General features: G+C 39.5%; 1 protein-coding gene across 1 annotated transcript in view; it reads left to right on the top strand.

Moving 5' to 3' along the window:
* LOC131677451 (uncharacterized) overlaps positions 1-9,292 on the top strand; it is a 41,095-nt gene extending 31,803 nt beyond the window's left edge. Inside the window, exons 3-6 of the mRNA XM_058957285.1 lie at positions 7,956-8,672; positions 8,731-8,809; positions 8,916-9,033; positions 9,108-9,292. Coding sequence (XP_058813268.1) covers positions 7,956-8,672; positions 8,731-8,809; positions 8,916-9,033; positions 9,108-9,165 — 972 coding nt within the window. The 3' untranslated portion in view covers positions 9,166-9,292. The remainder of the gene's footprint in view (positions 1-7,955; positions 8,673-8,730; positions 8,810-8,915; positions 9,034-9,107) is intronic.
* The last annotated feature ends 5,510 nt before the right edge of the window (positions 9,293-14,802 follow it).

Raw genomic sequence — 14,802 nt, 5'->3', positions numbered from 1 at the left:
GCGAACGAACGAACGAAATTAATTCATACATTCTCGAGTGAGCATGAGAAGAAACTACTGGATTATTCTAAAAGAACTCTTACTCGAGTAATGGCACAGAAGAAGGAATCTCTCAAAACAGCCTACAGAGTGCACTTGAAGTATCGTAGTGAATCCGTTTATTCCCAACTGCACTTTCGAACAACTCGGAAAATCAACGATTCTCAACTTCTCTGATAACGATTTAGCAAAAAAAAACTGAATACTAACCGTTGTACTGTTGGAAAACTCATCTCCGAAAATGCTACAAATGTTACCGAGAAAATAAACAACCCAACCGAAGTCCCAAATAACAAACATTGGACAAATTCCGTATGCTGTCCGACCAGGTGCTGACGAAGCTTGATAGATGTGTCTAGATTGACGATGAATCATATACGAATCTATGTTGCAATTGTTATTAACAGTGGCGAATCCAGGGGGAGGGTCTTGGGGGTCCGGACCCCCCCCCCCGAAATTTTTCAACTTCTTGAGAAATTTTAAAATAGTTTCTATTTTAAATTCGTTTTAAACTCAAAATCTTTCTAAACCAAATTCGACCACCAAAACTGATTTTAATTAAATGAGGTTATTACATATCACGTATTGTACAATGAACATTTCAAAATCGAAATTTCGGACCCCCTCCGAAATTTTTTTCTGGATCCGCTCCTGGTTATTAAATACCTTCATCTCGGGTTTATAGGGACCCCAAGTATCGGGTAGTTTCCGTTTTCCTCCAACTTCCAAAATGATCTTTTTTTAGTTTTGTTTTAGGGGTGGTATGACTGGCTACGTCCTTGATAAAAATCAAGTCATGTTTCTTTTGCCAGTTCAATTCATACAGAATAAAAAAAATACTCTTTTACGTTTTAACGACATTCAATTAGCTAGAGATTACTGGGTAGGGAAAGTTATGAAACTTAGAGCCATAGTACTCAAGTGAGAGCAAGGATGTGAAGTAAACAGATCGGAAAACTAGAAGTGGCAGGGTCATTAGAACAGGCTTAATATCATACGGCCTCTATTGGATGAAGGTAGGAAGCTTAATGTAAAAATGTATATGTGTGTGGGTGTGCATCACTATGGAAAGTACCACCTTTGCCCGCAAGTGGCGTTGCTGTTCCTGTCTCCGGATTCTGGACAGAGTTGCCAGTCTTCTTGATATGCAGTCTTCGATTAAACTCAAGATTAAACTACATTTCGCTGACAACTATCATCAGCGTCTTCTTGAGATCCCGCTTGACGATTGCCCAATATTTTTCTATTGAGCGTGTTGGGCACCACCTGGACGTTGTTTTCGGCATATCACTCCATGGCCTTTTTCCGTAACGGCAAGATACCAAATCCTGTTGTGTTGCTTGAGGACAGGCAACAGCCGTTATTCCAGGCACTCCCGTACATAATGTTTCTGGTTGATATTCCCATTTGCGATGTAAATGTCGCCGCGAACCTCAGCAGCCAGAACCTTGACCTTGAGCAGCCGAGGAAGCTGTTTAATGTTTGCCTTGAGGAGGATTACGCCAAACCCGATTTGTTTTGCTAGTAGTCACGATTTGGAGTCACCACTAGAGCTTCCATTTCCCGACGGTTTTCAGCTTCCCGGGATTCGGGAAATAAATAATAAATTTCCCGGGAAATTCCGGGATCCCGGGAATACAGAAGAAAAAAAAAAGGGTAATGATTTTCTTAAGAAAAAAAGAATAAATTGAAAAGTTTTCAAACCCGTTTGATTGCATGTATATCTGTCCTAAAAGCAGTTGTCAGAAAAAGGCGATTTGGTGTCCTACACATTATTCAATCATTTGATAACTCGTCAATAAGTTTACGCAACATCAACTTCTTTTGATTTTTCTTGACTATATGTATAACCTAAATTTTGGTAATCACGGGTACGATTGGAACGATATACTAAACGCAGCTGCTGAAGTTACTGCCCAAAATTGGAATTCGATGATACAATGGATCAATTTAATGTAAAGCACCTTATTTGGTAATCTTGAATAAAACGATTAAGCTGCTTCAGGGTATTGTGCAGTTATTTCCGATCAAATGAGAAAATGTGATATATGGAATCCATTTCTGTCGCTGTAGGATCAGCATCATTCCGAATTAAGTGTGAATCAAAATCAAGCAGATAATGGACGAACTGTGCAGCGATGGATGAAACCTACCATCAATTTAATGTTACGGGCGAGTATCTGGATTGCTTGATCTTATCCCTTCAAAACTCCTTTCCTCCTCCCACCTTGAAAGCGACATTCAAATAGGTTGGATGCGCATGATATTGGACAGCTACTGCGTTATGTCTTTCTTTTCATGCATCCAAAAATTTACAGATATTACAGTTATAACAAATTAGACGAAATATGCATTCGATGAACCGATCAAATATTTCGGCAGACGTTCTAGAAACATTCTTTATTTTAAATAGCGTTTGCGTTAAGCATGATATCATTACAAACCATCCCAAGTGTTGAAACAAACACTCATCGATTTTTTAAGAAATTACCGCCATTTCAATTACTAATTTGATTGCATTCATTCAAGATCTAACTATTAAAAGAACTGTTAAAAAATCTGATCAATCGGCCCATAGCAGAGATATCGTGCGCATCACTAACGCTACTGTCAGGAAATGCTTCGGTACAACGGCCGGCAAATTAATCCATTTTTGCATGAAAATATCAACATTTTTAGTAGTATTTTGAGCAAGGCTTAGACTATATACCTAAAAAATCATAAGAACATATCAACGAGCCTAAAGATATGTAGTCCAAAGATCTGCAAATCAGTTGGAAAAGCATCTGCATTCACTGCTCACCGTTTGCCGATAAAGATATTTCCTACAGAATTCCTTTCGCAGAACCTAAGCCATTTGAAATAAATTGAAAATCTTTTTTCCCGGGATTCCCGAGTCCCGGGAATGAGAAAACACAATTTTCCGGGAATCGGGAATCCCGGGAAATCCAAAAATCCCGGGATTCCCGGGAAATAAATTCCCGGGATGGAAGCTTCAGTCACCACCTTCCTGTAGTCCAGTTCGCTTTTTAGTTTGCGACATCTCAGACGGAGAGGTTTCAGTTTCGCTTGAAGCAGCTGGCTTCCTCTTTTCTCCATTTTTGCGGTCTCAAGCTTCCGATTGCTTCCCGATCCAGTGTTCCTGGCTGACCACAAATGTTTCCCGAACATTTTTATATCGTTGATGACAGCTGATTTGTCCACACTTTCGCCTACTTGGCGTATGAGTAGTTCGGATTTCCGCGATACACGCGATTTTGCTCCGTTGTTCTCTTTGATTCGATACCATTTTCACAATTGAAGAACAAATGTTAAAATCAAACAGTAGGCAAGACGCTACGAGGGTTTTTCAATAATGCTGATTTCGTTTTTAAATCAGAGTTGCTCTGGGTTCGCTCGAAGCTGTCACTTTTATATGGAAACTGTAAACATTAGAGCGAACCTAGAGCAACTCTGATTTAAAAACGAAATCAGTATTATTGAACAACCCTCGTAGCGTCTTGCCTACTGTTTGATTTTAACATTTCTCGACAAACATATGATTACGGCCTAAAAGCCAACTGTCAAAATCCACTTTGAATAGAAATTCCGGACAAACCGTTACACGCCAATCACAGATGTTGATAGTAAATGAAAGAGAAAAGTTTTCTCTTTCATAAATTGTTGTCAACTGTGTTCGACTAGTAACGGTTTGTCTGGAATTTCCATTCAAAGTGGATTTTGACAGTTGGCTTTTAGGCCGTAATCATATGTTTGTCGAGATTTGTTCTTCAATTGTGAAAATGGTATCGAATCAAAATGCGATCCATAGGCAGGTCCGTAGGTCTGTCGTCGATTAAAGTCAACAACACTTGTTTGTTCATAACAATGAAAAAACGAGTTCAGGACTGTCATCAAACATCTTAAGCCCGAACGAAAAAAGCAGAGTTGGATGCAGTTCATGGCACATCTGCACCTGTGTTTGCGACGATTTACAGCTGGGTGAATAAATTTTAACGTGGCCGTTAATCCACCAAATATGAACATCGTTCAGGACGCCCAGTGAAGGTGTCTGCTCCTGAAATCATCGATAAAATCCATAATGTGATTTTGAGCGATCGGCGAATCAAAGTGCGGGGATTAGTTGAGGCCGCAGGCATATCACAAGGTACAGTCGCTTCAATTTTGCATAAACAAATGATACACTGAAAAAAAATTTCGGCGACGTGGGTGCCGCGTTTGCTCTCAGAGGAGAATAAACACAATCGTATAGTGGACTCCGAGGTTATGTTGGAGCTCTTCCATCGCAGTCTTGCCGAATTCCTTCGTCGATATGTCACTGTGGACGAAATCTGGATACACCACTAAACTCCAGAAACGAAGAGAAATGGCTTGGCGAACGACGGTGCACTTTTAACGAGGACGTCATTCCTCAAACGAGCAAGTATTTTGCAGAACTTCTAGAATCATATTTTTTGGACGGGGGTTGAAAGGAGATTACGTTGAGAAATAAAAAAAGAAATTTCCAAAAAAACAGTGTTTTCCATTTTTATATAAGGATTTATTGAACGTCCCTCGTACATGCATACCTATTAGACCGGCAACAATTTTGACTTTTTTTCGGAAAACTATTAGATCCAACGGTAATTGGCTCCACATACCATTTATCCAATATGAGCTTATTCCAAAAACTCTAGTTCACTCACAAGAGTTTTCAAGTTTGTTTGTGAAAATATATGAAAAATAGGCAATAGAAACTATACATTCAGTAAAAAATACCAGTACCATCTTGTGCATACCATAATCTGCAAATATATATAGCTTAAGGTGTAAGGATCAACATTGCCGAAGACTGCAAATAGATCCGATTTCACAATAAAAAGATATTCTCATATATAGTTATGTGTTGACTCTCTTTCTGGCACATGCCTAGAATAGGACATTTGAAAAAATCGGGTGGTCTTCAAAGTTAAACAACGCTTTCGGGAAACCTCCACTCAATATGCAATCTTCAACAAAGTTGTTAGTTATAAAATAAGCTACACGACCATAAGTTTTGAAGTATGAAGAGTTACTGTGGAAATTTTTATTGGATTTTAAGTTTTTATTTCCGAGTTTCCATATAAGGTGGACGAGCCCTTATTCATCTCATTATAGTCAGGATGTCACACTATTTCGTTAATAACTCGACTTAGTTCCTAAGAAGCAGTACAGTTAAAATTTTAACTGTAATAGTAGGATGAATAAGGATTCATCCTACTATTTGAGCTAACGTGTTGAATATAGTAGATACTGCTCTAATTAATGTGTTCAAATGGGTGGGATGAATAGAGGAGCTAAGATGAATTAGGGAGCACTAACCCTATATTACTATAGAAACTTGATACCTCTTGTGGGTGAACTAGAGCTATCGGAAAAAGCTTAAATTTTGCATATGATTTGTGAATTCAATTACCATTTGAATTAGCAGTGTTCCTAAAAAAGTCCAAATTGTTGCCGGTCAAATACCTATTTACAGTGAAGGGTATGTAGCGCAAATGCTGAGAATTCTGCTGAGTAAAGAATTTGGATGGTATTGTCTTTTTAGAGTAAGGCTCCGAGAGACTGAAGGATGGCGGCTTAATATTGAGTAATCTTGAAATTTACACTGATGTCATTCGAATTATACAGGAAAGATCTATTTTAATAACATTAGAAAATAATACTAATGTATTTAATACAATATGAGCAAGTTGATACGCTATCTTCAGATGATAACAAAGCTTTGCTTACCCATTATTTCACATATTATTGAGTTTTGAGAAACCTAATGTTTGGTACTAAACGTCCAATGTTAAAAGGAATCACCTCATTAATGTTTACATTATTAGCTTCTGACCTACCATTTCTGAAAGCGAAACGTCAAAATAAACATACACGCCACCGAAAAACTACCTAAAATTAAGTACTTTTGACTCAATCTCGTGGTATCGTGCAGGAAGGTAAAATTAGGTACAGTCGTGATTCGCTGGTTGGACACTTTTTAACTGGACTGCTTTTTAGTTGGACCACCGCTAGTTGGACCATTGTCCAACTAAAAAGCATCTGAACGCCAAAATCTCATGTCAAATTTAGTTTGACAATCAATCTGACAATATTTAGAGATGTGAACAGATGTACTTACACTGCCAACATCTCTTTTGGAGAGTTTTTGACATTTGTCAGTCGGTCCAACTGGCGAATCCAATTCGTTAGTTGGACAAGGCTGTAGCCCAACCAGTGAATCACGACTGTAAACCATGTTGAAGGTAGTTATCATTTAACTACAGCAAAAATCATAATTCAACCTTGAATTTAATTTATTTAAATTTAAGTTGAATTTACCTAATTTTGAGTATACCCCAAACAACTCTAAAGTACCTTACTGCACGGAAGACCTCGACTGAGTCGAAGCGTTTTGTTTTTGACAACACTAATAAGTGCGAAAGCGACGCACAACTTTACCTAAATTTATGTTAAATGAACTTATTCTGTGGGTTGTTTTATTTTTGCGTGTACATATCTCCAATTGAGACCATCAACTTTCCTGTTTGCTTTTCCGACACACGCAATTCCATTTCCTTTTATCGGGTATTGGTGGCTAGAACTTAACATTATCATGCCAAAACTAATTATACCTTCACCCCCTTTGTCAAAGTATAAGTGCATACTTTTCGATTATTTCGAAAAGATATACACTTCGGATGCGGGCATCTGTGGGTGCTGGGTACAGAAACGACCTGGAAAAGTTCACGGTTACACGGTTGTCTAGACTTTGTCGTTCTGCATTACATATCGCATGTCGTAAACAAGCTGAAGTAGATGGATAAAACCCATCACGGGCGGCGGACAGGAGACTATAAACCTGTACCCACTTTCCGTATAGGTTATGGCTTGAGGAACAGATGTCAAAATCTGCGATGGTTTGTTTTTGCATGCACCATTTACGAGTGGATTTAGGAGGAACCTCTCTCGCATTGTCGCGGCGAAACTTCAACCATACTGGTGGTAAGCAGCGAAAATGGTGTCTGGAATTGAGATATTTACACACGTTGCTTCTTTGGATGGGTAAATATTGTTCGCTGAAAAACTAACAGTGAGCATTGACGTCGATAAAAGTACATAAAAGAAATATTGACATTGGTGATTTCCTGCAAATCGTGCCTGGTAGATCAAAGCACGTGATAATTGAGTGTGCAGGTGGTTGCTGAGCGCGATACGCCAATGTCTGCGCAATAAAACTTTTGGTCAGGGGGAACAGCATTGAGGCGGCTCAAATTATGGAAGAATTTCGCGCGATTAGTAATCCGCCAACAGGTGGGTTTGAAAGAAAACATTTGTTTTTTTTTTCGAGATGGTTACGTCCGTTGCAATACTGGTGTCTGACGGGTTGACATCGTTTTTTTCCCGTCTAATGATTGATAAATAAACTGGTCGAACGCGAAGAACCCCTAAAAAGAAAATAAACAGCTTTTTTGATAAAAGCTGATACTGAATCTTTATAGACACACACAACCATAAATCTGTTAATCCGGTGATGTTTAGCGAAATTAACAACTTAATCCGTGTTTTTCGAAGCATGATGGGTGTGATAAAAAGTGATGAAATTAGTACCAACGCGTTAGTCTCACCCTTATTTCATTTTTCGCGGCGTAAATTGTATCTTTCTCAACTCCCTTGGTTAGTGTTGTAACCAAACTTAAGTCATAACAACTTAATTACCTTCGAAATAGTATAATCACGGAGAACAGACGTTCATCTTGAGCTTTAAATAGAGATAATTGAGATCTTACTCATTCATCCACTTGAAAATTCAACTATATAAATATTATACCAAGTTTGACCATAACGCCATATATTCTAAAAATTAAGACCATTCAAACCTGAATAACAAACTGAACAACTGCTTTCGATTCCAGATCAAACTCGCCTACAGCCATCTGGATGATTTCTGCAAACTGTCGGATGACACCAAGGAGCTGTACCTCCGGAAGGACGGTAATCACGGCTACGTCAAACCAGGCCAGGAACGGTTCGACGGTAAAACTAAGGAGCTGCGTCACACGTTCAACATTTGTACGTTGAAACCGGATGCTTCACTACCGGAGGAACCACTGCCCGGATTTCGGGAACACATTTCCGATCTGGCGCAGGATTTCCAGCGGCTGTCATCGCTCCTCCTGCAAGCTCTAGCCGTGGGGCTGGAACAACCGCACAAATACTTTCTGGAGAAGCATACCCACATTTTGGATGGGGAAAGTGAAAACCAGTCCACATTCCGCCTGCTGTACTATCCACCGTTGATCGTGGATGACGGCCAGAATGAGCTTCTGCGCGGTATCTGCCATTACAGCCAGCAACGCTGTGCAAAAGACGAAATTGATCTCTCGATCCCCGAAGACTACAAGAAAAAGATGGCCGAGGAAGAGGAGAATCGGGAAGCCCAGTATACTCGGTGTGGGGCTCATTGCGACTACGGCACGTTTACTTTGCTAGTGCAGGACTGCGAAGGTGGTCTCGAAATAAAACTGCCTGGAACGGACAAGTGGAAACGAGTGGGACACCTGCCCGGAGCTATTCTAGTTAACGCTGGTGAACTGCTGGCGAGCTGGACCAACGAGAAGATTCCTGCCTTGGTGAGTTTTTTCTTTAGTCATTCAAATAGATACGTAATGATTGTTTTGATTTCTTTAGTGCCACCGTGTCGTTATACCGAAAGACGAGGCTTCCAAGCATCGTGGAAGGCACTCAATCGCGTTCTTTGTTCATCCAGGTAAGATTCAGCATCTCCTAAAACGAACTGGAATGCAAAAAAGAATTCAGCTCTGAATCGATTTATTTTTTCTGAAAGCACGATAATTTTCGTTTTACACCCACAGACAACTGCACCGATATTGAGCCACTTGAAATACCAACCTCCAGTTCCTCCAATTCACTCGAGTCGATGGACAAGAAGGAGAAGAACCGGAAAAAGTCTTTCAAAACGGCGAAAACAAAGTAAATCATCATTCACTGTCTTGCAATATTTCTATCTTCCTAGAGTGACGTATGTAATTTCACTTTATTTTCAGAATTTACAACGCCTATCAGCATGTGCAACGTCGCTTCAAGGAAACGTATGCCTCATAACGGTAGCCGGAAATGCATCCACATTCGCAAACAATCGAATAGGATTGTTTTCCGGGCTGGATGCCTCTACTTACAGGTTGTCCATCAATCATGCTGATGGTGAATAAAACCATATTAACGCGATGCATCGCATTCAGTCTTAGTTCTTTGCCGACGAATAAGAACATGCCGAACAGAAGTATTGTGCTACAAATTTCTATTAACTCTTCCCATTTTCCTTATTGAGATCTAAAATAAACAAAATCAAATGAGTATCTTTTACAATTCATTCATTTAGTATAGATCGGCAAATAGGCCCAACTGGCCCATTCTAGTAATTTGAATCCACAAGTCAATCAACCGTGGTAAACATTTTTGCGCTGTTGCCGTAAATGGATCAGTTTTTTGGTATAACATCGGTACCCAATTGTTGTACGTCAATACATAAAATCAAATCCATTCCTTGCTTCAAGCTGTATCAGCTCATGAAAATGGATCGTTCCTTCATGTCAGATTCTCGCGCACTAGACATGTGGGAAATGAATCGTTGAAATTGATTTACATGTCAGTCTAATCCTGTAGAGAAACAAATTACATATTTGCAAGTGACAGTCGATGAAAATTAGTTTTAACCTTTTATAAGGCAACTATATTACTACCGACAATTTTTAGTTATTTATGTAAAAGTTGCGATTTGCGTAGGATATCTTACAGGGCGCCATTTATTATTATCACTGAGGAAATCACTCGACACGTGGATGCCTCCTTTGTATATGACTTACCTCCACGAGAATCTGATGCACAATGACGCTGACAAAGGACTATCGTGGCGGATGTTGGCGCTTTGCAGTGGCAGCGGTGCCAGCATAACTAGGCATTATTGGCGGTGTAGGACACAGTTGAGTAAGAGACTGAGGGGTACGAAACTGAGGTAAATCTACACCTCACAATTTATAGGCTCAATAACATAGTAACGAATATTATTTTGTTTATAGTCAACACATGACTTTTAAAAGTACTTGCTAGTTTTTCGATCTCAACAAACGTTAAATGACAATTGAAGTGCAATTTGTGTGTCTGAGCCCGATCCCGTCCAAACCATGTTTTGAACGTTTAAACATCGAAAATAATGTTTCCAACCAAAAGTGCAAGGTAAACCCCCTTTCTTTACCCTCAAATTATAGTCAAAATCTACTGCACATGATATCTGAAATGGTGCTGTGGAGCACCACCAGGTACATAGAGTGCTTTCCGCAATGTTGTTATAACGCATTTTTATACGACTATTTGAATAAATATTTAAGCCAGCGGTGCGACTTTTTAAACTCAGTTACCTATTTCTGGTTGAATTTACCGAAACCTGCATTCAGCTTCAACGCCTCCCTCATTCATTCCCAACTGGTTGAGATTCAAAATGAACATAAAATGTGACGACGATGCAGAAGCTATCCATCCAGGAAGTAATGAAAAACTCAAAAATACTATTTGTTTGTGCGGAATCTGATCAAATCGCTTTCCAAATCTCGGTCCATTCATAATTTATAATTTATTGAGAATTGAACAGAAGGTTTAAAATTTTCGGCAGAATTTTATTTGATTTTATTGAATGTGAATATCTGCTGTTGTACTGATCGAAAAAAAGAAATTTTTGCGCTATCTGATTGGAAATATGCTCAACCATTTAGTAACTAATTCCGTAGCATGTACTATTTCTGAAAAAAAAACTGGGGCTAGGTAATATCCAGAACATAACATAAGTTTTCTGTTCAACCTTAACCTGTATAATGCTGACTAAAGCATGCCACTTTTGCTAGTAATTCGCCAATTTTAAATTTCGAATAACTGAACTAGTCAGCATTCCTTAACATTTATCGCCAGGAATTTACCGAAACCTGTCATTGACAGATGTTTGTATACCTGTATTTTATGCGGAGAGCTCGAAATTAAAACTGTTCTACTGAATTGATTTCCGAACGGAATACTATTCAAATCACCAGGAGCCCGTGTAAGCCTTTCGAAAGAGATACAAGCAGAATTTTAATAATATGATACACCAACGAACAGTCCTACGTCACCACCGCGGTTATGTCCCTGACATTATCCACACCTAGTTTTGCGGTTCGTTACGTTGCGTTCCGTAAGCACGGTATACTTCGTAGATTGCAGACTGATGACTCTCATTTCCAGCCAGACTACTTGAGGAGCATTGTTAGGGAATAATAATTGATCCACTCCAAGCGAGAATTTCGCCTGAGAACCACCATTGCGGGCCACGACCATATTTACCGCAACTACGGGTACGAGAAAAGAAGTGTTGAAGTGATATTTACTTAACGGAACTCCCCGACTCAGTGACACTCCCGTAAGTACCCCAGATTGGGTAGTGGGTGGGTTGTTAGTCAGGATTCGCATCAAGCAAGCGATGCGCCTGAGAATATATTTTCGTGCATAAAAATGAAAAGTTTGAATAGTTTATTCACTCTACTGCCCATGATCGCAAATCAGTCCCATAAAGATAGGAAATCCCACAGAAAACGGGACAAATATGCGATCATGGCCAGTCTAGGATACTTAAATGTTCTAGATGTTAAGGCATTTTAACTCTGGGTAACCGTTTATCGAGAGTTTGTTTCATCGAAAACAACTTGAACTCAAGAAAGCCGGCTGTGCGAAGTGTTGTCGACAATATAAAATGGACCATAAACAGTGAGTTTAAAAGTGGTATTGTGGACCATTCATAAGTTATGTCACGCAAAGATTGCCCAGTTAGTTACTATTCTCTCATTTTTTTGTATTTCGTTTATTTGACACGGCTCATTGTGGTAACTTAACGGAGCCGTGGGTCTATTAAATTATTACAATATGTAAAAATAAAAATGAATAAAAAAGTATTATGAAGTATCCTTCGGGTCTCATCCACGCAACTTTCTATTGCGCGGGGGAGATCTTCTTTCGTGGTAAGGTACAATTTGTCTGCTCGCCTGGTGCATCTTGTGGGTCGATTATTTTTTTTTTTGTTTCCGTCGATGTCATCATCGTCTATGGTGTCTACATGTTCACGATTAGATGTTCCTCCTTTCTTATTACCCTTACGGGTTACGAGAGTAAAGCTGCTGTCATTGGTATTGGCTTCCTCGTCGATGGTGCTAACAGTTGATTCTGAAGCATTAGATGCTGCTTTTATAGTTGTTATTATGGCCTGAACAGCTGCCACAAAATTGGTAACCGTTTGTGGTTCTGGTGATGGAATTGAAGTCTGTGTTTCATATTGGTTTTCCGAAGGTGTGTGCGGAATTTGCGGTGATGCATTCTCCTCAGCATCTTCCGCACAAGGTGTTCCATGATGTGCCGTCTGGTTGCAGTATTTGCACGTAGGTGTCTGCCCTTCGTGGATGTATAGCGTGGTCTGTATAACGTTAGTTCCATTATAATTGAATTGTAAAGTCAAGTGGGAGGGAATACGTCGCATCCTCATCACAAGAACACCGTTGAGAGTACCCGGGAAGAAGTTTCTCCAAGTATCAGGTGTGACGGATTCCACTTCTCCGAATTGCGATATGTATTTTGTAATTGATTCACGGGGAGTACGCGGTGATAAATCATGTAGTCTCACATCTAAAATATCATTTTCTATGTACACTGGGATCTTCATTTCAACACTGTCACTTTTAATCACGTGCTTCATGTTGTTCTGTACAGCAAATTTCTTTGCTTGGTCTAATGTGGTGAATGATATCAATACTGCACTGCGCAGATGATAATATTGAAGATAGGTGACGTCCTTAACCGTTGCGTATCCGACGCGGTACCCGGGTACCTTTTTAGGTTTCAATTAATAAAATTCCCATGTTTTATCCATAGCTGGAAATCGAAACTTTGCGACATCTTAGAACTTCACTAAGTCAAGCTTTTGGGTTAATAATATTGTTGATATAGTAAGGGAGGGAGTTAGGAGGAGCTCCTAATTTTTTTTACTACGTAACAGGCCGACGTGGGTACCCGGGTATCCACAAAACTGAAATACCAATAACTAAGGTAATATCCAACCGATTATGATGCTTTTGGGTGTTTTGGATACAGGAACTCATCCGCTTTTGGACGTGGTAAAAATGAATCGGGTTACTTCATTCGGTTTCCGGGAATCCGGATTTCCGGAAGCAGGTTCCAGTGCTGGGGTACTATTTGCGAACTTCAATGGAATACTAGCAATATGGGTATCAAAATTCTTAGAATTGCATCAGTAGGCTGTATCTCGTGGTTTTGGAACCATTTGGTGATTTGACCCCGGAACGGACATTCCGGAGCAGGTTCCCGTGGGGCCGTGAGTGGCCATTCCATTCCAATTCCATTTTTTAAATTGCCATAGGGTCCCGTAACAATAAATAACAGACTTCCGAGACAATTTGAAGAGTTTTGATACTAATATTGCTAGGACATTATTAAAATTTACAAATCATACCCTAGTACTGGAACATTACCCCGGAAAATCCGGATTACCAAGAACCAGATCCATTCATCCGGTTCAACTTTACAGAATCAAAAAGTGGACGAGTTTCTGAATCCAAAACATCTAAAAGTGTCCAAATCGGTTAAAGGAAGCCATAGTTATGAGCATTTCAAATTGTGGGTACCCGGGTACCCACGTTGGCCTGTTAAAGGTGTTTTTTTTGTTGGGCACATAACTGTTAAGCCTAAGCTTCATGTTCACCTTCAGAAAATTTTCCAGCTCACGGAGACTCGGTCGTGTAGAACAAAATCTCAAGTCAACAACCGCTGTGTTGGGTCGAAGCAGCGCCTTTTCATCAAACTCACTCATGATGACAGGAGTACATACAATGGTTCTTTTGTTCTAGACGCACTAACTGTCGTTCACTTTGCTCGTTTGTTACTCTTGTTTAGAGGGACTTTGGCAGATGTAAAAGTAGATCGAACGGTTTCCTTTGTTCTTAAGACAATGCACACAAGATAACAGTACCGTGTTGTGGTTCGTTTTGCGCTGGCTCAGACAGCGACAGAATTTCGTGATCGGTGTCTTTGGTGGTTGTAAATCGACTGTCAACTTCGTAACTTTCTCTCATATTACCATGCTCTTTATCCCTTTGGTCTAATAAGAACAAAATGATTTCGGTTTTTTTGTAGGACCATGACTTTCTATATACATCTTACAATCGTGCATAAAACGGCCGATTGCGCAAAGCACATGACGTACTCCCCATCCCATGTATGTCACCATTTGTCATAGCCCTTCACCCTAATATCGTGGCAGAATTTATAAATGGTCCTTTATAGGTATTATCACTAGCATAATGAGATTCCATAAATTGAAATTTTCCACCTCGTTCGAGTAAACGTTGCGATATTACAATGATGACGCAAAAAATATCGATGCTGCGTTCCTAAACGATATTAATGTCATACACGAATCAAACATACCCCGTCTCCAAATAGTATGTACTTATACATAGCTCAGTATATTTGACTGACCATTTAATAGATTAAAAGTAAATCATTAAATATGACAATAAAACATTTGTTCCTCGTACTCAAATGATTGCCGCAAATTGGTAATTGGTTTTGACTTGTTCTTGCGAATTGTCAATTCTCAACCCACATACATAATTCAAATGATGGATATGGTTTTTGGTCACGGTTTTAGCA

This window comes from Topomyia yanbarensis, chromosome 1, assembly GCF_030247195.1.
Source record: "Topomyia yanbarensis strain Yona2022 chromosome 1, ASM3024719v1, whole genome shotgun sequence".
NCBI lineage: Eukaryota > Metazoa > Arthropoda > Insecta > Diptera > Culicidae > Topomyia > Topomyia yanbarensis.
The sequence above is the reverse complement of the archived record's forward strand: the minus strand, read 5'-3'. Positions and strand labels throughout refer to the sequence as shown.